Below are 24435 nucleotides of genomic sequence, written 5' to 3' on the forward strand. Positions count from 1 at the left end.
TCTGAAAGAGATTAGCATTTGAATTAGTAGATGGAGTGAAAAAATCACCCTCACCAGTGTGGGTGGGCTGCATCCAGTCCACTCAGGGCCCAAATAAAACATAAAAGTAGAGGAAGGGTGAATTCTTTTTTTTTTTTTTTTGAGACAGAGTCTTATTCTGTCCCCAGGCTGGAGTGCAGTGGCACAATCTTGGCTCACTGCAACCTCCGCCTCCCAGGTTCAAGCAATTCTCCTGCCTCAGCCTCCCAAGTAGCTGGGACTACAGGTGCCCACCACCACGCCGAGCTAATTTTTGGGTTTTAGTAGACACCGGGTTTCACCATGTGGGCCAGGATGGTCTCAGTCTCTTGACCTTGTGATAGGAAGAGTAAATTCTTTCTCTCTGCTGGAGCTTGGATGTCTGCTTCTCCTGCCCTCAGATATAATGCCCCTGATTCTTGGGCCATCAGGTTCAGGCCAGTACTTATATTATCAGCCTTCAGACTCAGATTGAATCATACCACTGGCTTTCCTGGTTCTCCAGCTTGTAGATAGTAGGTCATGGGACCTTTGAGCTTTCATAACCAGGTGAACCAATTCCCAAAGTAAATTTTCTTTTATGTGTTTTATATATGTACATATAAAATTGGTTCAGTTTCTCTGGAGAACCCTAATACAGATTTTAGTGCTGAGAGTGGTTTTAGTGGAACAGAATTTTTAAGATGAGTTTTCTGAATTGGTTCTGGAATTGGCTGTCCAGTATGAATTGATTTAAAGATGTTAATAATTCTATTTCCAGTGGTAAAGAGAGAGCACTGATAATCCGTGGCATGTTCATATAGATACACAAAATATCTACATTGGATACTCTCAATCAACCACGTATAAGAAGCAAGGAGATAAGTGACTTTGTATATGATACTTTCAAACATTTTTGGAAAACTAAAGAATATAATGATGTTGGCTAATGCTAATGTCACTGGACAAAGTGGTGAAAGAAAAGGACACACTCAGGGATTTGAATTCCCAGGTCAAGTGCTGCAGAAATGATCCAAGAGTTTCTAGGCATACCCTGAAGGACAGCCTTATCTCCTACAGGCACAGGGCTGAAATTGCTGAAAAATCAAATGCAGAACCTCATTCTGTGATTGGCTGAATTACAGCACAAGTTGAACTCCAAGCCACGTAGGTGTCTACTCTTAAAGTGAGGAAAGAATGGAGTTCTGTAAACTTGGATGACTTCAATAAGGCTAGAGACATTGAGCCTCCAAACTCTGATGAATCTTTCTGCCAGTGGAAGAGGTCTCCCCAAACCCAGTGGCGTTGGCCTCCAAACCTGCAGTGATGTTGGTCTTTCCACGTCCGCCTGAGGGGATGAACCTTGCATTGCCTGAGGAAATGGTAAAGACCTATCCTGAGGCAGTTGTCTTGCAAGACACTGCTGGTTTTCCTCAAGACCCATATGCACCACCCCTTTTCATTTCTAAACCTATACCTAGACTGAAGTCCCAGCAGGTCCCTAAAGATGAGGTACAACGTGTAACCCACGAGAAGGTATACTATATTCCAAAAGAACTGCTTGATTTTCTAGTTTAAACAAGCAGAAAGCAGGGAACATGTTCAGGAATCAATATCAAGGGTGTGGGGTAACGGGGGAAGGAACAGAAAGTTGGATCAAGTCGAATTCATTAATATGAGCCCACTAAGCAGAGATTCTACACTTAATGTTTCAGCTCAGGACTCAGAAAGGGCTCTCACAGTTTGGTTGGTTGGCTGAAATGTGGATCCAAAGATTGACCACTGTGAGTAACTGGAAACATGCAACTTCCCTTTGTTTATTTGTTTTGTTTGCTTGTTTTTGAGACGGAGTCTTGCTCTGTCGCCCAGACGAGAGTGCAGTGGTGTGATCTCGGCTCACTGTAAACTCTGCCTCCTGGGTTCAAGCGATTCTCCTGCCTCAGTCTCCCAAGTAGCTGGGATTCCAGGCGTGAGCCACTGTGCCCAGCCATCATCTGTTCATTATTCTTATTTTCCCTGCTGTCTTTTGAATTGAGTATTTTTAATGATTTTATTTGTCTTTTGTTGGTTCATTGGGTATATGTTGGTTGTGTTATTTCAGTTATATCTTCGAGTTTATATTACACATCTTTAATTTACCACAATTTACCTTCAGTGGTATTATACTATTTACACAAAGTAGAACTTTACAACAGTGTGCTTCCATTTCAACCCTGGCCTTTGTGTTATCATAGTTATGCATTTTACTTCTATATATATCATAAACATCACAATACCTTCTTATTACTTTAAAAGTTTATTATGTATTAAAGCTATTTAAATAGAACCACAGCTTTTACATATTCTTTCTACTGTTTTTCATTTCTCTGTGTGGATCCCTATTTCCATCTAATATCCTTTTCCTTTTGATTGAAGGACATCCTGATTTTTCACTGGGTAAAAAATTCTAAGTTGATACATTGGCTTTTTTTTTTTTTTTTCAGTGCTTTAAAGATGTTGCTCCTTTTACCTTGCTTTTTTTTTTTATTTTTAATTTTTGAGATGGAGTCTCACTCTGTTGCCCAGGCTGGAGTGCAGTGGCACAATCTCGGCTCACTGCAACCTCCGCCTCCTGGGTTCAAATGATTCTCCTGCCTCAGCCTCCTGAGTAGCTGGGATTACAGGCGCACACCACCACTCCCAGCTAATTTTTGTATTTTTAGTAGAGACAGTGTTTCACCATGTTGGTCAGGCTGGCCTCGTACTCCTGACCTCATGATCTGCCTGCCTTGGCCTCCCAAAGTGCTGGGATTACAGGTGTGAGCCACCGCGCCCGGCCACATTTTTTATTGAATGAAATCTGCCTGTGATCTTTGTTCATCTGTACATAATATGTCTCCTCTTTCTGGCTTTTTAAAACAAGTTTCTTTATAGCTGCTTTTAAGCAGTTGTACCTTGGTGTCGTTATTTTCATGTTTCCTTTGTGTGGGCTTCACTGAGATGCTTTAATCTGTTGGCTTATAATTTTCATCAAATATTTTTCATAATAATAATTTTCATTTGAGTAATTTTATCCCTGTTTTACCTTGAATAGTTTCCCCTTCCATGTCTTCAGGCTAACTTGTTTTGCCCCTGAGATGTCCAGTCTGCTGCAATACCAACTGTGTCAGTCAAGATCCTCCAGAGAAATAGAACTAATAGGATATATATGGATACATGTATACACAGGATATATAAAGAAAAAAGTAATAGGATAGGAAAAAACTAATAGGATATATGTGTGTGTGTGTGTATATACATATATATTCTATCTGTTCATCTGTTTATCAAGAGGGAGAGAGATACTGATTTATTTAAGGGATTGGCTCATACAATTGCAAGGGCCTGGCAAGTCTGAAATCTGTAGGGCAGGCAGGCTGAAAATTCAGGTAAGAGTTGATATTGCAATCTTGAGTCTAAAATTCCTAGGGCAGGACAGCAGCCTAAAACATCAGGGAGGATTTCTGTTAAAGTCTTAAGGCAGAATTCCTTCTCTGGAAACCTCAGATTTTGCTGTTAAGGCCTTCAACTGATTAGATGAAACCCTCCCACATTATGGAATGCAGTTTCCCTTAAAGTCAACTGACTGAAAATGTTAATCACACCTGTAAGATGTCTTCATGGTAGTATCTAGACAACTATTTGACCAAGTAATTGGTCATTGTAGTGTAGCCAAGTTGACATGTAAAATTAATCATCATGCCATCCAGTATGGCATGATGCATAGAAAAACTCTTGCAGAAGTGTTTCCTGTAGTTTCTTGAAGTTGTAGTTATAATAAATGTTTTAATGCTCTTATCTTGGTTTTTCTTTTCTTTTCTTTTCTTTTTTTTTTTTTTGAGACGTAGTCTGGCTCTGTCGCCCAGGCTAGAGTGCAGTGGCACGATCTCGGCTCACTGCAAGCTCCGCCTCCTATTTTTTTCTTTTTTAGACAGGGTCTTGCTAGGTTGCCCAGGCTGGTCTGGAACCCCTAGGTTTAAGCAATCATCCCAATCGTTTTCAGCAGCCTCCTAAGTAGCTGCAACTACAGACACATGCCACTGTACCCACCTTGTGCCCTTACCTTTTCATTATATTTTCTGTGTCATTTCTATTTGTTGACTTTTCTCTTCATTTTGGGGAATGTGTTCTTTGCATGCTAGCATTTTTAAAATTGGAATTCTAAAATCCAGGGTCTCAGGATGGAAGCAGGGCTAAGAATAGAAAAAAAAAAAAAAATCCCCAGTTTTGCCTTATTGGATGCTGGATAGTTTTGTATTCTTTTAAATATTCTTGAGCTTTTTATCTGGGATGCAGTTAAGTTACTTGGGAACAATCTGATCCTTTCTAGTCTTGGATTTAAGCTCTATTGGGTGAGACCAGAGAAGCATTTAGGTTGATTTTTGCCCCACTAGAGGCAAAACTGTTCTGAGCACATGACTTGCTGCCGTGTGAATTCACGTTTCCACTCTGTCTGCTGGGAACAGGCATGACAGTGTTGATGTTCTTTTTGAGCTCACAGTATTGCTCTCTAACCCTTTCTAGTGTTTTTTACCCCTAATTTTGAGGAGTTTCCTCACATGTACATGCTGGTCAGCACTCAGCTAATACCTGAGGAAGAGGACTCTGCACATCTCTGGCGTTCTCTCTCCCTTTCTGTACTCTGCTCTGTGAACTCTAGCTGCCTAGGCCTCCTCAGATTCCCAGTTCCATCTCCTCAAGTTGAACTCCGTGCTCCACTTGAGTTTCCTTCTCCGTGCTGTGACTTGGAAATTCTCTCCATCTGCGGGAAGTTTAAGGGCTCGCCTGCATCATTACCCACGTCTTGGAGATCACTGCTCTTCATTGTCTCATGTCAAATGTCTTCAAATGTTTCATATATTCTGTCCTTTTAAGTGTTGATTAAGGTGAAAGGCTAAATCTGGTTCCTGTTATTTCATTTTGAGAAGAAGCAAATAGGAAGTAACTTAAAAATACCACTTTTATCAAATTCTTAGAAAAAGAGTATGTCTCATTTTGCAAAGACTTTGGTATGTTTCTGAGCGTATTATTCTCTTACACCACATCTGTAGTGTCAGTTACTCAGGAGGCTGAGGTGGGTGGATCACTTGAGCCTGGGGAGGTCGAGGCTACAGTGAGCCGAGACTGCACCGCACTCCAGCCTGTGTGACAGAACAAGACCCTGTCTCAAAAAAAAAAAAAAAAAAAAGAAAAGAAAAGAAAAGAAAAAAAGAAAGTAGAAGGATGGTTACCAGAGGCTAGGAAGGGTAGTAGGGGGTGGTGGTGGATGATTAATGGGTACAAAAAATAGAAAAATAAATAACACCTGGTATTTGCTAGCACAACAGGCTATAGTAAAAAATTTAATTTTACATTTAAAAAGATGAGTATAATTGGATTGTTCCAAACACAAAGGATAAATGCTTGAGGTGATGGATACCCTATTTACTGTGATGTGATTATTATGTATTGCATGTTTGTAATACATAATATTACATCTCAGGTAACCCATAAATACATCCACCTACTATGTACCCACAAAAATTAAAGGTACAAAAAGTTAAACTGACAAAAAAATAGGGGTGTAGCCAGACGTGGTGGCTCACGCCTGTAATCCCAGGACTTTGGGAGCCTGAAGTGGGAAAATTGCTTGAGGCCAGGAGTTCCAGACCAGCCTGGTCAACATAGCGAGACCCAGATTATTTTTCTTCTTTTTTTTCTTGAGAAGGAATCTCACTCTGTTGCCCAGGGTGGAGTAGTGGCACGATCTCGGCTCACTGCAACCTCCACCTCCTGGGTTCAAGCAATTCTCCTGCCTCAGCCTCCTGAGTAGCTGGGACTACGGGCGCCCATCACGATGCCCGGCTAATTTTTGTATTTTTAGTAGAGACGGGGTTTTACCACATTGGCAAGGCTGGTCTCGAGCTCCTGACCTCTGGTGATCCGCCCGCCTCAGCCTCCCAAAGTGCTGGGATTACAGGCGTGAGCCACCGCGCCCGGCGGCGAGACCCAGATTCTAAAAAAACAAAACAAAAAATTAGCCGGGTGTGGTACTATGCACCTGTATTCCCAGCTACTCAGAAAGTTGAGGTGGGAGAATTGCTTGGCCAGGAGTTTGAGGCTGCAGTGAGCTATGATCACACCACTGTACTGCAGACTGGCCGACAGAGAAGACCCCTTCTCAAAAAAGAAGTAAGTAAATAAAGTACAGAGATGCAAAATCACAGATGTGAATTTGCAGGATGGAGGACAAGTAACATCTTTTTTTTAAAAAAAAATTAAATTAGAAGGACCGTATAAAAAGTTAAATAGAAAGACTTAGTGCTCACCTGACCTCCCTTCTCATGGACCCGAAAGTTAGATTTTACTTTGTGATTTTTCACAATTTCTCCTGGATGCTGCGGTCCCGCCCCTCGCGGCATTCTGGATGTTGTAGTTCCTCGCTCCAGGGCATCCACGGTAGGGTAGTTGCGCGCCCCGGGGCAGTCTGGGTAGTGTAGTTCCGTGCCCAGGGGCGGTCCAGCTCGCGTACTTCCGCGTCCCGCCATCGTCTCCCGGTGTGTGGTGAGTGTCCTTTCACAGTTCTGGTGAGCTAGCCCAGAGGTGGTCCCCGCTTCCGCGGCTCTTCCACGGGAAGGAAGATCGGGAAAGCTGGCATGGGCAGTCCATGCTGTGGCCACATGTTCCATGGTGTTTGAGTGTCGGCTGTGGGGTCTGGGCGTGCGCCGTCCACCCCAGAGAGAGGTCTTGGCAGAGGTCCTCTGGTGGGGAGGGGGCATTGGCGTTGTTGCGTGCTTTTGGCGGGGCTTTGGGCCCAGTATCTTGACCTGGAGGGGCCAGTGCAGGCCTGGGACCGACTTCCCGAGCTACTCCGCAGGTGCGTCCCAGGTACTTTGGGGGCCGTTGAGTGGGCTCTGCCTGGGGTACCCAGACAGCATCCTGCCACCAGCATAGCGCCATTCGGTCCCACCAGCATAGCGCTATTCCCTCCCAACATCGCGCCCCGGAGGTCTCTGGGCCAGCAAATGTGGCTTTGGGGGCAAACTTCTCATTAGTGGGAGGCACGCGGCTTGGGCATCAGTCGGGTTGTTTATTTATTAAATTTTATTTATGCATCAGTCGGGTTGTTTGTTTATTAAATTTTATTTATTTATTTATTTATTTATTTAGTTTTGAGACGTAGTCTCTCTCTGTCGCCCAAGCTGGAGTGCAATAGCGCATTGTCGGTTCACTGTAATCTCCGCGCCCCCCACTCTCCCACCCGCCGGGTTCAAACAATCCTCCTGCCCCAGCCTCCAGAGCAGCTGGGATTACAGGCGCCCGCCACCACGCCCGGCTAATTTTTTGGTCTTTGTTTTGTTTTGTTTTGTTTTTGAGACAGAGTTTCGCTCTTGTCGTCCAGGCTGGAGTGCAGTGGCGCGGCCAACCTCAGTCCGGTTATTTATTAGGACTCCTGTGGCTGGCTGGTGCACCGTGGTGGTGATGGTGCAGCTTGGCCGCAAGGACTGGGGTTTGTGGGGGAGGACTGTTTGTGGATAGACATCCAGACTTGGTCTTGATAGTGGGGGTACCCCTAGGGCCATGCGACTGGGGTCAGTAGCCTTAGGGTCTGGGGCCCTGCTGCGCCTTGGTTAGTTGAGAAGGGCTCGGCTGGAGTTAGACATCCCTGGGTTGTGGGTTACATGGGTGCGTACTTGTGTCCAGATTGTCAGCGTCTGCAGCTGTGTGGCTTCCTCGGACTTTGGGACTCTTCCGGGAGCATGGGTTGCAACAAGTAGAATGGTGCCCATAGGGCCAAGGAACGTTTTTCTCAAGCCCCAGGGGGCTGTTGAATGACTCCTTGAATTCCTGGAGGTGGAGGAAGAAGTTGGGTGGAAGGCATCCAGACGTACATTTTTTTTTTTATTTATGAGGTGAAGTCTCGCTCAGTCGCCCAGGCTGGAGTGCAGTGGTGCGATGACAGCTCACTGCAACCACCATCTCCTGGGTTCAAGCAATTCTCTGCCTCAGAGTAGATGGGACTACAGGTGCCCACCACCACGCCCGGCTAATTTTTTTTGTATTTTTAGTAGAGATGGGGTTTCTTTCTTTCCTTTTCTTTTCTTTTACTTTCTTTCTTTCTTTCTTTTTTTTTTTTTTTTTTTTGAGACGGAGTGTCGCTCTGTCGCCAGGCTGGAATGCAGTGGCGCGGCGTGATCTTGGCTCACTGCAGTCCCCACCTCCCGGGTTCAAGGGATTCTCCTGCCTCAGCCTCCCGAGTAGCTGGGACTACAGGCACGTGCTGCCACACCTGGCTAATATTTGTATTTTTAGTAGACAAGGGGGGCAGGTTTCACCATGTTGACTAGGATGGTCTCGATCTCCTGACTTCGTGATCTGAAAGTACTGGGATTACAGGCGTAAGCCACCGCGCCCAGGCCGCGCCCAGCCAGAGATGGGGTTTCACCATGTTGGTCAGGCTGGTCTTGAGCTCCTGACCTCGTGATCCATCCGCCTCCGCCTCCCAAAGTGCTGGGATTACAGGCAGTGAGCCACTGCCCCCGGCCAAGACCTACATTCTTATTTCTAACTTTTCAGTAATGAAAACATTGCAAAGATATCCAGAAGTAGTTATGAAGTTCTATGGATTCATCACCCAGCTTCACCACTTATAAATGACTGACCTGTCTTCTTTCCCCCAAATCTGCAACCCCAAGTGTGGATCTCTTTGGAAATTGTCTCTTTCACTTAGGGGTCTATACCAGGATTTGCTGTCTTGAGTGACCCTTCATAGTGTGAGTTCAAATCCAGGTCTCTCCCTTTGTCGCTGTCACTTTGAGCAAGGTACTTAACCTCGTGGAGCTGCTGTGAATGTAGAATGAAGTAAAACTTGTGTATGACACTTCTGTGATGTAGTGCTTTAAAACAAAATTCAGATGTCATATCATTTCATCTGCAAATGGCAAAAACCACCATTACTTTTGCACCATCCTAATACTTCAGTATACATCTTTCATAAATAAGGAATTTAAAGAAAAACAACTTCAGCATTAACGATCATACTCAACAAAATTAACCGAACTTATTTAATATCACCTATACAGGCTATGTTGTTTCCCTATTTATCTCAAAAGATGCCTCACTACAGATGTTTGTCCACCGCAAAGCTTTCCTGAGTTTTCTCTGGCAGAATTACTTCCAGTGTCCTTTTTAGTTGCAGAGCACTTTATTACATGAGGACTCCACGGCTTGCATGGTACATCTCAACTGTCCGACTGTCCCAGTGGTTTTGAGATAGTTCTTTGAGGGGACAGGCACCTTGTCTGGCTCCTCATGGGTCACTGACACAGTGCTTGGCACCCACCTGGACTGTGCAACTGATTAACTCTGAGGGTATGAGGAGTTGTCCTTTTTGCCTGGAAAAGGAAGTTCATGGAGGATAGAAACTCAGATGGAAAAAGGGGGTTAGGCTATTACTAGGGAAAGCCTAGGGTGCCAAGATTGTGTGTGGATCTCATCTGCGGTCAGCGGGATCTACTGCCGGGTTCTGACAAGAGAAGGGTCATGATTTCTTTTTTTCTTTTTTTTTTCTTTTTTTTTTTTCTTTTTTTTTTTTTTTTCTTTTTTTTTGACACAGAGCTTTGCTCTGTCGCCCAGGCTGGAGTGCAGTGGTTCGATCTCATCTCACTACACCCTCTGCCTCCCGGGTTCAAGCGATTCTTCTGCACCACCATGCCCAGCTTTTTTTCTTTGTATTTTTAGTAGAGACGGGGTTTTACCATGTTGGCCAGGATGGTCTCAGTCTCCTGACCTTGTGATACGCCTGCCTTGGCCTCCCAAAGTGCTGGGATTACAGGCGTGAGCCACCTCGCTTGGCCGAGAAGGATCATGATTTCTAACTGCCCTCATTACCCTATCTCTCTGTTCCCTTTTACAGTGAAAGTCATCAAAACAATTGTCTGCACTTGATGAATGCAGTTCCTTTCTGTGCATCATCTGTTTAATTTCTAAATATTGTGGGGGGAGGGTTCTAGATATACTTACTGACTTCTTATTTAATTCCATTCAGGTCAAAGAACAAATGATGTAGAATGTCAGTCTTTGCAAATGTATTGGGAGTTATTTCCCAACCCAGCATGTAGTGTGAGTTGGGGAATGTCCCAGAGGCCCTTTAAAAGCATGTGCATTCTGTTGTGCAGTGGTGTACTAATATCAGTTTGGTCAAGTCAGTTATTATGTTCAAATCTTATTTCATTATGGATTTTTTTTTTCTAGTTATTTTATCAACTGTTGTGGCAGGGTGTTAATTCCAACTAGGACTATGGAATTTGCCAGTTTCTCCATTGAATTCTGTCAATTTTTGCTTCACATATTTTGAAGCATTGTTACTATAAGGTGCATACACATTTATCTTTGTTATATCTTCCTGATGAATTGACTGTTTTATTATCATGAAACATCCCTTTGTATCTCTGGTAATACTTTGTCTTGAAATATAGTTTATCTGATAGTTATATACCCATTCCAGTCTTGTTATGTTTACTCTTTGCATGTTCTATCTTTTCTCATTCATTTTCTTTCAGCTGACCTATGTCTTATATTTAAAGTCTTTATATTGTAGACAACATATCGTTGGGTCTTGCTTTTTTTTTTTTAATCCATTCTGGCAATCTGTGCCTTATTTATTTTTAGAGATGAGGTTTTGCTATGTCGCCCAGGCTGTTCTCCAACTCGTGGGCTCAAGCAGTCCTCCTGTCTCAGCCTCCCAAAGTGCTGGGATTACAGACATGAGCCACCGTGCCCAGTCTGTGCCTTTTAATTGGAATGTTTATTTCATGTAATTATCAATACAATTAGATTTAGGTCTCTTTTACTGTTTTTTTTTTTCTTCCTCTGTTCTTATTCCTGCCTTCCTTGGGCCAGTTGAACTTTTTTTTTTTTTTAACATTCTAATTTAACTTAATATAATTTAATTGCCACTTAGCTATACTGCTTTGCATTTTTACTTTATATTTTTAGTTGCTGCTTTAGAGATGACAGTATACATTTGTAACTCTTCACAGTCTATGTGATCTTGTACAACTTCATGTAAAATGAGGGATCTTGTAATTCTGGTACTTGTACCTACTTACTCCTTCATTCTATGTATTGAATCTTCATGTGCTGCCAATCGCAATGCAATTTTAATATATTTGCTATAAACAGTCTTTTATTTTATCTTTTTGAGGTGGAAGCTTGCTCTGTCGTCCAGGCTGGAGTGCAGTGGCACAATTTTGGCTCACTGCAATTTCCGCCTCCCGGGTTCAAGCGATTCTCCTGTCTCAGCTTCCCAAGTCACTGGGATTACAGGCATACACTAACATGCCCTAGCTAATTTTTGTATTTTTAGTAGAGATGGGGTTTTACCACGTTGACCAAGTTGGTCTTGAACTCCTGGCCTCAAGTGATCCACCCACCTTGGCCTCCCACAGTGCTAAGATTACAGGCGTGAGCCACCGCGCCTGGCCTCAGTCATGTATTTTAAAGACATTAGGAGAAAAAGATAGTTTTTTTGGGGTGTGAACATTATTTATCATTTCTGGTGATCTTCAGTCACCACAGAAAATCCAAGTTTCCATTAGGCATCATTTCTCTTGGGTTTGCAGAAACTCTTACAGGGCAGTTCTGCTGGCAATAAATTTTACTGGTTTTCTTTTACTCGAAAATGTCTTTGAAGCCTTTTTAAAAATCAGCTTTATTACAAAATCACAACTCTTAAGTGTACAATTTGATGAGTTTTAAGTAATGTATATTGTTGTATAACTGATTTGCTCCTTGTCACCGAAGTTTTGCCTTTCCTAGAATTCCACGTAAATGAAATCATATAGTATGTATTCTGTTTCTGCCTTGTTCCTTGATCAGTAGTTTATTCCTGTTCCTTTCTATTGTATTCTGTTGTATGAGTCTGCTACCTTTTTATTTATCCATTCTCCTTTTTCTGTTGTTTTTGATTGTTAGGTATAGTAATTAAGCCACTGTGACCATTCTTGTACAATTCTTTTCTTTTCCAGGGTTCATTTACTAGGCTGATGTATAACTCTTTCTGTGCCCTATTTTTTAAAAAAATATCTCTTGGGTACTTTGGGAATTGCTAGATCATATGTATGTTTAACATTAAAAACCTGCCATACAGTCTTCAAAAATAGTTATAGCATTTTACAGTTGTGTACCTGGACCAAACTGAGGGTCAGGCTGCTATTTCTCCTGGCCCGATAACGTGACGCAGATGAACTGGGGAGGAAGAGAGTTTTTACTTCTATAACTGGTTACGGGCAGAAGGCCTGGGAATCGTCGCAAAACTCAAAATTACAAAGTTTTGCCAGGCGCAGTGGCTCACGTCTGTAATCCCAGCACTCTGGGAGGCTGAGGCAGGCGGATCACTCGAGGTCAGGAGTTTGAGACCAGCCTGGCCAACATGGTGAAACCCTGTCTCTACCAAAAATACAAAAATTAACCAGGCTTTGTGGCAGGCATCTGTAATCCCACCTACTTGGGAGGCTGAGGCAGGAGAATCACTTGAGCCTGGGAGGTAGAGGTTGCAGTGAGCCAAGATCGCCCCTTTGCACTCCATCCTGGGGGACAGAGTGAGACTCTGTCTCAAAAAAATAAAATAAAATAAAATAAATTACAAAAATTTCCAGAGCTTATATACCAAGCTCTATCTCTACGTGTAAGTGTGCCTTCATCTAAAGACATAAGTGATTAACTTCCTTTAATCTATAAGGTCTGAGTCCTGAAGACCTTCCTCTGGAGCCTCAGTAAATTTACTTAATCTAAATGGGTCCAGCTGCTGGGGTAATTACTGTTATTTTATCTCCTGCTAAATCATGGAGGTTTGGGGAGTTCCCTCAGATCCTCAATAAACTTGTTTGTGGAGGCCTAGGGAGTTTCTTCAGACCCACAATAAAACTTGTTTAATCCTAAATGGGTTCTGTTAAGAATTCCTTAGTTATTTACAAAAATTAGCCGGACATGGTGGTGCTTGCTTGTAATCCCAGCTACTCAGGAGGCTGAGGCAGTAGAATTGCCTGAACCCGGGGGCAGCGGTTGCAGTGAGACAAGAAGATCACACCATTGCACTCCAGCCTGGGTGGCAGAGAGAGACTCTGTCTCAAAAAAAAAAAAAAAATTGTAAGTTATTTTGTCATGCTTTAAGGCCTGGGAAAGGCGTAGGCAAAACTCTTGATGGGCTTTTGTTACATCCCAGCCTTTGTATAAGGGCACTGGCTTTTAATATTTAACTTAACCACACAGTCAGTACTGAAACAGTTCTTGGTGCGACCTGACCTGCCACAATTCCCACTGTCAATCTGCACATGATTTCTGTCATGCTTGTATATTTATTTATCACGAGAATTGTAGGGAGATAGGGCATCATAATCTTTCTGGCTACTTCCTGCCGAGATGTGGTCATTGTTGCAGAGCACCGAACGCAGCGCTGGAGTGGAAGAGTTCAGTTTGTTCCCAGTAGTACTCTCTGTTTTGGGGGCTTAGAGGCAGTGCCTGCTGAAACATAATAGTATGCAACAGCAACACATATAAATAGGTTGCTGCTGTTTTCTTCTGGAGTTTAAGTTGTCTAGTCTTCAGTTCACAGGGTTTCAAGAAGGCACAGCTTAGGGTTCAGTGGTTTCAGATTAGGAAAAATGGGGAAAAAGGAAAAGAAGGAGGAAAGATTTGAAAATAGTATTTTGGAGACCTGTAGACAGAAAAATTAGAATTTAATCCAAAGTGTAGAATATAATAAAAGCTAAAAAAAAATCAGGTGTAACTAGAATTTAACAACAGGTGTACTATAGTTTCTGAAACATAATTTTTCTGTCTCCAGTTTCCCATTTTTATTAAAAGATAAATCATGGTAGGACTGGTTTTCTTCATTGTACTTGGTCTAATTATTTGTGTACAGTGCAGGAAGAATAATTATATTTCACGTGGGTGTTCTAAATTGGCTTTGATAGAACTTTGTTTCATAGAAGGAATCTGAGATAAGACTTTTTAACGCCAAGCCCAGCCATGGATTTGTATCAGCAGATACCTATCAGTTAGGTGAATACCTCTCCTCGTGAGGTTCTAGGATAACTTGGGGTTCCTGGCCTGTCAGAAAGTGATTACTTACCACAGATCAGAAACCCCATACAGGGACTGTGTACACAAAATATGAGGCCAGTTTCCAAGGACTTTATTGGCTTTATAAGTGAAGTTCGATTCGTTAAAGGAGAGCACATCATTCCAGTTAAAGCCTTGGTAAAATACCCATTGTAAATTGAAAATACTGTTTAAGTTGACAATGCATTTAATACACCTAACTAACCTGCTGCACATCAGAGTGAATCTAGTCTACCTTAAATTTGCTCAGCATACTTACATTAGCCTACAATTGGGCAGTCATGTGCCCACGGTGGTTGGGGCACAGCTTGGTTTTGTGTATTTCAGGGAGGCATGAGACATCAATCAAATACACTTAAGAAATACATTGGTTTGGTTCAGAAAGGACAAAATCATCTGGCAACACGGTCCGCTATAGAGTATGGGTTATTTACCTTCACGATTGTGTGGCTGGCTTGGAGCTGTAGCTTGCTGCTGCTGCCCAGTATTGCAAGCCCTGGAAAAGATGAAAATTCCAGATCTGAAGTAGGGTTTTGAGTGCACATGGTGCTTTATGCCTTGTAATCCCAGTGCTTTGGGAGGCTGAGGTAGGAGAATCGCTTGAGGCCAGAAGTTCTAGACTAGCCTGGACAAACAGTGAGACCCCATCTCTATAAAAAAAAAAAAAAAAAAGCCAGGCGTGGTGGCACACATCTGTAGCCACAGCTACTCTGGAGGCTGAGGCAAGAGGATTGCTTGGCCCCGGAAGTTGGGGCTGCGGTGAGCTATGATTGTGCTACTGCATCCAGCCTTGGTGACAAAGTGAGACTACCTCTCAAAAAGTAAATGAAAAAGAAGTATGGTTTCTACTGAATGTGTATTGCTTTCACACCATTAAGACATCAAAAAATTGTGAGTAGAACCATTGTAAGTTGGGGACTGGACTCTTTAAATTTTAGTCCTTTGAAATTGGAGATTTGTTTTATATGCCTCAGTATTGCATCTACTTTGGTGAATATTTTGTGTACACCTACAGGATATGTGTTCTGTACTTGTTGGGTTTGATGTTCTGTAAATGTCCATTTGATCAATACTGTCCAGTAGTGTTTTCCAGATCATCCATTTCCTGACTTATTGTCAATTCACTTTTCCATTAACTGAGTGAGGTGTAATAAATTTTCTTAACTATGATTATGCATTGGTCTATGTCTCTTTTTCCTATTCTGTAATTTTTCTTCCTGTATTTTCTCTCAGTCCATGGCTTGTCTTTTCATTGTCTTATCAGTAATGTAAAATAGGAGTCATGAAGGGGGGCATCCTTGCCTTGTTCCTGATCTTAGCGGAAAAGCATCTAGTTCCTCAATGTGATGTCAGCTGTAGGCTCTGCACTCTCTCTTTTTTTTTTTTTTGGCGACAGTCTCACTCTGTCCCTTAGGCTGGAGTGCAGTGGTGCAATCTCGCCTCACTGCAACCTCTACCTCCCGGGTTCAAGTGATTCTTCTGCCTCAGCCTCCCGAGTAGCTGGCTGCCAGCTACCATGCCCAGCTAATTTTTGTATTTTTGGTAGAGACGGGGTTTCACCATGTTGGCCAGGCTGGCCTCGAACTCCTGACCTCAAGTGATCCTCCTGCCTCAGCCTCTCAAAGTGCTGGGACAGCAGGCGTGAGCCACTACACCTGGCTTGCACTTCCTTTTTATTTAAGCATAGCCACAATTATTTGCAGAGGACATTGGTTAGACCATTTTTAACCTAACTTATAAACAGTATAAATTGTATTGAACTTAATTTTTTTGTGTTATCTATGATAACATTTTTAAAATGTTATCTAATATCTAATCATGTGCAGGTTTCCTCAATTGCCTCAAAAATGTCTAAACAAGGTTCACACATTACAGTTGATTGGGGTCGCTCTTTTTTTTTTCCTTTGAGATGGAGTCTTGATCTGTCGCCCAGGCTGGAGTGCTATGACGCGATCTCGGCTCAGCTGTACCTCCACCTCCCAGGTTCAAGTGATTCTTCTGCCTTAACTTCCGGAGTAGCTGGGATTATGGGCGCCCACCACTATACCCAGCAAATTTTTTGTGTTTTTAATAGAGATGGGGTTTCACTATGTTGACCAGGCTAGTCTTGAACTCCTGACCTGGTGATTTATCCCGCCTCGACCTCCCAAAGTGCTGGAATTACAGGTGTGAGCCACTGTTCCCAGCCAATTTTTGTATTTTTAGTAGAAACGGGATTTCACCATCTTGGTCAGGCTTGTCTTGAACTTCTGACCTCGTGATCCATCCTTGGCCTTCCAAAGTGCTGGGATTATAGGCGTGAGCCATTGCGCCTAGCCGATTGGTGTCTCCTTAATTCTCTTTTTATTCTGTAAGATCTGTAAGAGCTCTTTCTATTCTATTTTTTCTACTGTATTTTTAATGCTATTCATTTGTTGAAAGTGTTGCATTTTTTGAAAATTGCAAACATGTTAGTTCACACCACAGAACGTTTGTATCATTTCTTAATGACTGTTCCCTCCATATCCAGAATATCACAATCATACTGTTGACAAAAAGAGTCAAACTCTGTAAAATATTTTTAGAGATTTATTCTGAGCCAAATATGAGTGGCCATGTCCCGTGACACAGCCCTCAGACGATCCTGAGAACACCCAAGGTGGTCAGGGTACAGCTTGGTTTTACATATTTTAGGGAGGCATGAAACATCAATCAAATCTATTTAAGAAATACATTGGTTTGGCCGGGCGCGGTGGCTCAAGCCTGTAATCCCAGCACTTTGGGAGGCCGAGACGGGCGGATCACGAGGTCAGGAGATCGAGACCATCCTGGCTAACACTGTGAAACCCCGTCTCTACTAAAAAATACAAAAAAATTAGCCGGGCAAGGTGGCGGGTGCCTGTAGTCCCAGCTCCTCGGGAGGCTGAGACAGGAGACTGGCGTGAAACCGGGAGGCGGAGCTTGCAGTGAGCTGAGATCCGGCCACTGCACTCCAGCCTGGGCGGCAGAGTGAGACTCCATCTCAAAAAAAAAAAAAAAAAAAAGAAATACATTGGTTTGGTTCAGAAAGGCAGGACAACTCAAAGTGGGGGGGGTGGGCAGATTCCAGGCTATAGGTAAATGTAAACATTTTCTGGTTGACAGTTGACAATTGGTTGAGTTTATCTGAAGACCTGAGATCAACAGAAAGGAAATGTTCAGGTTCACATAAAGGATTGTGGAGACCAAGTTTTACTGTGCAGAGGAAGCTCTGAGATAGCAGACTTCAGAGAGAGCAGGTTGTAAAATATTTATCAGACTTAAAAGGGTGCCTGGCTCTTAGTTGATTATCTCTTGTATCTGGGAAGGAAGGAAGGAAAACAAAGGAGAAAGGGGATTCTCTATAGAATGTGGATTTTTCCCACAGGAGACTTTGTAGGGCAATTTCAAGGTATGGCAAGGAAATATATTTTGGGGTAAGACATTTTGATTTTCTTCCTTGTTATGCCACAGTCAGATTGGAAAGTAAGTCATGATATACAGGGTTAAATAAAACTCATCAGACGAGAATTTATGGTTTGTAGGGCACGAATCCCCAGACCCCTTAGGTAGGAATTTGGGCAAGATAAAAAAAAAATCAGAGCTTTGTCCTCAAAACCTAATACTATTAACAACAATTCTCATCACATATTGAATTGTCTCTTGTAGTCCGCTTTTCTCATTCATTTGTGCAAGACAGGATCCAGTCAAGACCTATACTTGTCATCTGAAGAATGATTTATTTCTTAGGAAATATTTTCATTAAGAAAAAATCTACCCCTACTTCTCCGTTCTTAAAAATCTCTTCATGAGGCCGGGCGCGGTGGCTCAAGCCTGTAATCCCAGCACTTTGGGAGGCCGAGACGGGCGGATCACGAGGTCAGGAGTTCGAGACCATCCTGGCTAACACGGTGAAACCCTGTCTCTACTAAAAAATACAAAAAAAGCTAGCCGGGCGAGGTGCCTGGCGCCTGTAGTCCCAGCTACTCGGGAGGCTGAGGCAGGAGAATGGCGTGAACCCGGGAGGCGGAGCTTGCCGTGAGCTGAGATCCGGCCACTGCACTCCAGCCTGGGCGACAGAGCGAGACTCCGTCTCAAAAAAAAAAAAAAAAAAAAAAAAATCTCTTCATGAAATTGACTTGTTATAGAACTAGGTCAGTTACTGACTGCCTGTTCCTAAATTCCAAGTCACATTTCAAATTTTGGTACCTAATTTTTGATACATGAGTGGAGGGAAGGGTGCAGCTAGGGTCATATAGGATACTCAGGTTATGGCCTCCACCCTGCTTCACGTCTCCCTGAAAACCAGGAACTTCTGCTTTGGACTTCCTGGAACCTGTCCTTTGGCCTCAGGGTAAATGTGGATGGGATGTTTCTGTTTTCAGTATGTTGAGGCTTTTTCTTTTTCTTTTTCTTTTTTTTTTTTTTTTTTGAGACGGAGTCTCTCTCTGTCGCCCAGGCTGGAGTGCTGTGGCCGGATCTCAGCTCACTGCGAGCTCCACCTCCCGGGTTTACGCCATTCTCCTGCCTCAGCCTCCTGAGTAGCTGGGACTACAGGCGCCCGCCACCTCGCCCGGCTAATTTTTTTGTATTTTTTAGTAGAGACGGGGTTTCACCGTGTCAGCCAGGATGGTCTCAATCTCCTGACCTCGTGATCCGCCCGTCTCGGCCTCCCGAAGTGCTGGGATTACAGGCTTGAGCCACCGCGCCCGGCCTATTTTTCAACATGAATGCTCATTTGAGGGCACTCTGAGGCCTTTTTCTTTTAATGGAGTCCACACAAAGTCTCACCCAGCTGCTGGAAGATGGGGGCTCCATTCCCCAACTGGAGTTTGGATATGAGCCTGTTGCTGGCTCAGCTCTGTGGGCTTTATTTGTAAGACACTGGCTAAGAATGGGCTTCACTAATGCCCTCTGCAACCTGCCTTTGTTGCTTCCCTGTTCCCCTACTCCCTACTGAATTGGGAGGCTGGACAGAGTGTGAAGGGTGTTCTTCCCAAGTACCTCTCTCACTTCTTATCTCTTTCCCCAGATTTGCCTCTGCAACTTGACTCTTCTCTAGGAAGAGCACTCCAGAGAGCAGGGATATGGCGCCAGGACTCCTGACCACCAGGGAGGAGGTAAGTCCTGAAATTTCTTCCTAGCTATTGCAGGAAGGATTCATAATAGTTTCTTGTCCTGAAGGCTGCCTTCTTGGTATTAGGCAAAGCCTATCTTGATCTTATAGGTGTGACTCATCTTATCTGGAGCTTTCTCTCAGTCTTATTTGCTGCATTTATGACTCACGTATTTACCAAGGAGTTAACTGTACCATCACATCCTGGGCAGTTAAAACAAAAATACAGGACATCCATGCTTATGTGCCCAGTGACTCCGAAGGCCTACAAAAGTATAGTGGCTCACACCTGTAAACCCAATACTTTGGGAGGCCGCGGTGGGTAGATCACCTGAGGTCAGGAGTTCGAGGGCAGCCTGGCCAACATGGTAAAACCCCGTCTCTACTAAAAGTACAAAATTAGCTGGGCATGGTGATGGGCACCTGTAATCCCAGCTACTAGGGAGGCTGAGGCAGGAGAATCACGTGAACCCAGGAGGCTGAGGTTGCAGTGAGCCGAGATCGTGCCACTGCACTCCAGCCTGGGTGATAGAGTGAGATTCCATCTCAAAAAAAAAAAAAAGTATAAGAAGGCTCTCAAAAGACAAATTGTCTGATTTGCCCCTGAAGGGTTTTGCAAGCTGAAGAGTTAAGGGAAGAGACTGCTGTGAAAATGGCACAGGACAGTGGCGCATGCCTGTAATCCCAGATACTGAGGAGGTTAAGGCAAGAGAATCACTTGAGCTCGGAAGGCGGAGGTTGCAGTGAGCTGAGAACCTGGGCGACCGAGCGAGACTCCATTTCAAAAAAAAAAAAACAGAGGAAAATGGGGCAGGAATCCTATCTCTTCTCAGAGACGAGGTGACTGGCAGGCTATCCCTCACCCTGTGGGAAGCTTTCAACAGCCAGTGGTCTTTGGCCACATTAGTCTTCTCTGTATAGGTGAGGGCTCTAACCTGCTATTTCTGTGTGGTGCATGGATAGATTTAGTTTTGCAGGCCCGTACTTTATAAAGTGGGTTTGCTATACTTGAAAATTGGAAGATTATGCTTAAAGGTCCAGATTGCCTCCTTCTCTGAAAATAGATTATTCCCCACCAGCTAGGCAGCATTTGAACTTGATGTAACTGAATGGAACTAACACTGACAACAGAAATGGCTGTCAGGCAGGGCATTTTTGTATTGATTTTATCAATTAACAAAATATTTATTGTCATTTTTGCTAATTCAGTTTTGCTTTGTGCTATAAATGTGTCAAGTATAGAATGTTTTTGAGAGATCTGTATGTAATCATATTCCGGGGCTCATGGTGGATATTTGCATATTTCTGGATACATTAAAAATGGTTTTGATCTTATCAGAATGTCACTGAGAGCTGTGAGTCCCTTATTTGTTACACTTTTGAGAGAAATCTGTAACACCTTTGAGAGAAAATATGTATGTAGCACAGGCAGTTCAGGATTTTTTTCCAAGGTAATAGGAGACTTTTTTTCTGTATGTTGCACTGTATGATTTCTTTGTGTTAGAAACAAAATGCTTGTTCCTCAGTGCCGCAAAGAAATAGCACTCAAATGTAAATTTGATTTTCTCAGCAAGGCAATTTTTACTTCTATAGAAGGGTACAACTCGCGAATGGAGTAATGGTGAGAGCACACCTGGACAAGGGAGGGGAAGGGGTTCTTATTCCTGACGCAGGTAGCCCCTACTGCTGTGTTGTTCCCCTGTTGGCTAGGATTGGACTGCACAGTCTAAGCTAATTCTGATTTGCTATTTTAAAGAGAGCAGGGGTACCAGCCAGAGTGGTGGGGTGGGTAGTTTGGCAGGAAGGGCAGTTACTCAGGATGATTCAGGCCCGAGCAGGTGACCAGGGGTGATTCAGGTCAAAGCAGGTGACCAGGGGAACAGATGTGAACTACTGATTATAACTGGTGGGAAAGTTGTTTACTGAAACCAGAGGCAAGGGGGTGAAGAGAACGAGGAAGTTAAACTTTAAAATGGAGAATCAGAGAATAAGAGAGCTGAACATACTGACATACTGATTCTTTGAAGAGAAACTTGGAGTTCACTATATCTAACATTTGTGAAAAATTGATGAAAAGATACAAGCATCTAAGAGGCTTAGCTTTTTAAGACAAAGCTTCCATACCTAGAATAGTGTCTCTTAGTCAAAAAATACTCATTGCGTAAAGGGAAAAAGGTTTGTTTGTTGTGATGCATGTTATTTTAAGCATTGAAATTGTGTATTTTATGATTTTTAAAATTGCATTTCCTGGTACTTTGTTATGCATCAGATCTGAATTATGTAGAAAAACCTGACCTATATGTAACATGACATTTAGGCATTTTTCCTAAGGGCTTTTGCCTGAGAGGAGAAATTGTAACATGCATTATAGTTGTAACATAGAAAGGGAGCTGGTAAGCACAGTATGTGAGCTAATAAGAAACTAATTAGCACCCTGTGAACCCAGAAAACCTGAGACAGGTCCCAGTTAATTTAGAAAGTTTATTTTGCCAAGGTTGAGGATTGTCAATGAAAAGAGTCAAACTCTGTAAAATATTTTTAGAGTTTTCTGAAACAAACATGTGTGACCATGGCCCATAACACAGCCCTCAGGAGGTGCTGAGAACACGTGCCCAAGGTGGTCGGTGTACAGCTTGGTTTTGTATATTTTAGGGAGGCATGAGACATCAATCAAATACACTTAAGAAATACGTTGGTTTGGTTCAGAAAGGCGGGACAACTCAAAGCAGGGGTTTCCAGGCTATATTTAAACATTTTCTGGTTGACAGTTGGTTGAGTTTATCTAAAGACCTGGGATCAATGGAAAGGAAAGTTCAGGTTATGATAAAGGATTGTGGAGACCAAGTTTTATGGTGCAGAAGAAGCTCTCAGATAGCAGACTTCAGAGAGGAAGCAGGTTGTAAAATGTTTCTTATGGGACCTAAAAGGGTGCCTGACTCTTAGTTGATTATCTCCTGGATCTGGGAAGGAAGAAAAAAAGGTAAACAAAGGGGAAGGGGATTCTCTATAGGATGTGGATTTTTCCCACAAGAGACTTTGCAGAGCAATTGTAAGGTATGGTGAGGAAATATATTTTGGGGTTAAATATTTTGATTTTCTTCCTTGTCTCATAATGTTATGCCAGAGTCAGATTGGAAAGTAAGCCACGATATATAGAGTTAAATAAAACCCATCTGATGAAAATGTATGGTTTGTAGGGTATGACTTCCCAGACCCCTTAGATAGGAATATGAGCAAGATAAAAAGAATCAGAACTTAGTTCTCAGGATGCTCCCATGACAGCCTCAGGAAGTCCTGACAACATGTGCCCGAGGCGGTTGGGATACAGCTTAGTTTTATACATTTTAGGGAGACATGAGACATCAATCAATGTATGTAAGAAGTATATTGGTTCAGTCTGGAAAGGTGGAACAACTTGAAGCAAGGGCTGGAAGACTTGAAGAGGGGTTCCAGGTTACAGATAGGTGACAGGGACAGTTACATTCTTTGAGTTTCTGATTAGCCTCTCCAAGCGAGGCAATCGGCTATGCATCTATGTCAGTGAGCAGAGAGGTGACTTTGAATAGAATGGGAGGCAGGTTGGCCCTAAGCAGTTCCCAGCTTGACTTTTCCCTTTAGCTTCGTAATTTGGGGGCCCCAAGATTTATTTTCCTTTCATAACCCCTTCATTGAATATTAAATTTTTTAAAAATGTCTGTTTTGTGCAGGAGACTTTGTTGGTTTAGGAACAATGATACCTATAGCATAGCATCAATTTGTATAAGATATTTGGTTTATTTAGGGGTTCACTCCTCATTGGAATTAAAACTTAAAAAACTTTTTTTTGTTGAGATATTCACATACCATACAACCCAACCATTTAAAATGTACTATTCAGAAGATTTTATTATAGTAACAAAATTGAGTGACCTTCACCGTCATGTTTTCATCACTGCCAAAAGAAACCTCATGCCCATTAGGAGTTATTCCCCATTCGCTCCTCTCCCAGCCCCTGGCAACCACTGATCTGCTTTTTGTCCTATGGATTTACCTCTTCTAGATATTTTATATACATGAGGTCATACAATTTAACAAAAACGAAACATGTATCATAAAAAATTACAGAGTAGGGGTGTTGACTCATGCCTGTAATCCCAGCACTTTAGGAGGCTGAGGCGGGTGGATCATGAGGTCAGGAGATCGAGACCATCCTGGCTAACACGGTAAAACTCCATCGCTACAAAAAATACAAAAATTCGCTGGGTGTGGTGGCGTGCACCTGTAGTCCCAGCTACTCGGGAGGCTGAGGCAGGAGAATTGCTTGAATCTGTGAGGTGCAGGTTGCAATGAGCTGAGATCATGCCACTGTACACCAGCCTGGGCAACAGAACAAGACTCCGTCTCCAAATAAATGAATACATACATACATGTGGAGTAGGGAAATCCAGGCCTCTGTCCTTCCCCAAAAACAACTAATGAGCTGGCAGAAACTGTCAGAATCAACTTTTGTAAAATTCTGGAATCTTGTCAAAACTGAAGACTTGGTGAAGAAATAAGCTGCTGCTTAGTGGTGAGAGTACTGTAGCATTTCAGACTGCCTGGCTACCATCAAGTTGCCTCTCTCCCACCTGTCCATGAGGAAGCCCAGGCACAAAGACTTTAAGTCAACTTTCTTAATAAGCACAAAGAACAAGGAAACTATGGACATGGAACTAAAGTAAATGAAGTCAACAATTTTCAACAGAGAATATCAGTATAGAAAACTTATTTTAAAAGGTATACTATGAGGCTGGGTGCGGTGACTCACACCTGTAATCCTAGCACTTTGGGAGGCTGAGGCTGGTGGATCACCTGAGGTCAGGAGTTTGAGACCAGCCTGATCAATATGCTGAAACCCCATCTCTACTAAAAATACAAAAAAAATTAGCCGGGCATGGTGGCGGGCACCTGTAATCCCATCTACCTGGGAGGCTGAGGCAGGATAATCGCTTGAACCCAGGAGGCAGAGGTTGCAGTGAGCCGAGATTGCGCCACTGCACTCCAGCCTGGGCAACAGAGTGAGACTCTGTCTCAAAAAAAAAAAGGACTATAACTACGTATAAGTAAGTTATTGAATTAGTAATATATTGAATTAGTATATTGTAAGTATATTGAATTAGTAATAAAGTAAGTGTATTGAATTAGTAAGAAAAATCCTCCCGAGGGTCAAGTACAGTGGCTCACAC

At 42.9% G+C, this 24435-nt stretch overlaps 1 protein-coding gene across 2 annotated transcripts in view; it reads left to right on the forward strand.

Annotated features, from left to right (window-relative positions):
• Nucleotides 1–6478: 6478 nt before the first annotated feature.
• The window catches only part of ZNF169 (zinc finger protein 169), a 37612-nt gene continuing 19655 nt past the window's right edge, over nt 6479–24435 (forward strand). Inside the window, exons 1-2 of one of the 2 annotated variants that reach the window (XM_010375128.2) lie at nt 6479–6558; nt 19148–19235. In XM_010375128.2, coding sequence (XP_010373430.1) covers nt 19203–19235 — 33 coding nt within the window. In that variant the 5' untranslated portion in view covers nt 6479–6558; nt 19148–19202. The remainder of the gene's footprint in view (nt 6559–19147; nt 19236–24435) is intronic. The other variant, XM_010375129.2, reaches the window with a different exon arrangement.

Source organism: Rhinopithecus roxellana, chromosome 16 (genome assembly GCF_007565055.1).
Source record: "Rhinopithecus roxellana isolate Shanxi Qingling chromosome 16, ASM756505v1, whole genome shotgun sequence".
Lineage (NCBI taxonomy): Eukaryota > Metazoa > Chordata > Mammalia > Primates > Cercopithecidae > Rhinopithecus > Rhinopithecus roxellana.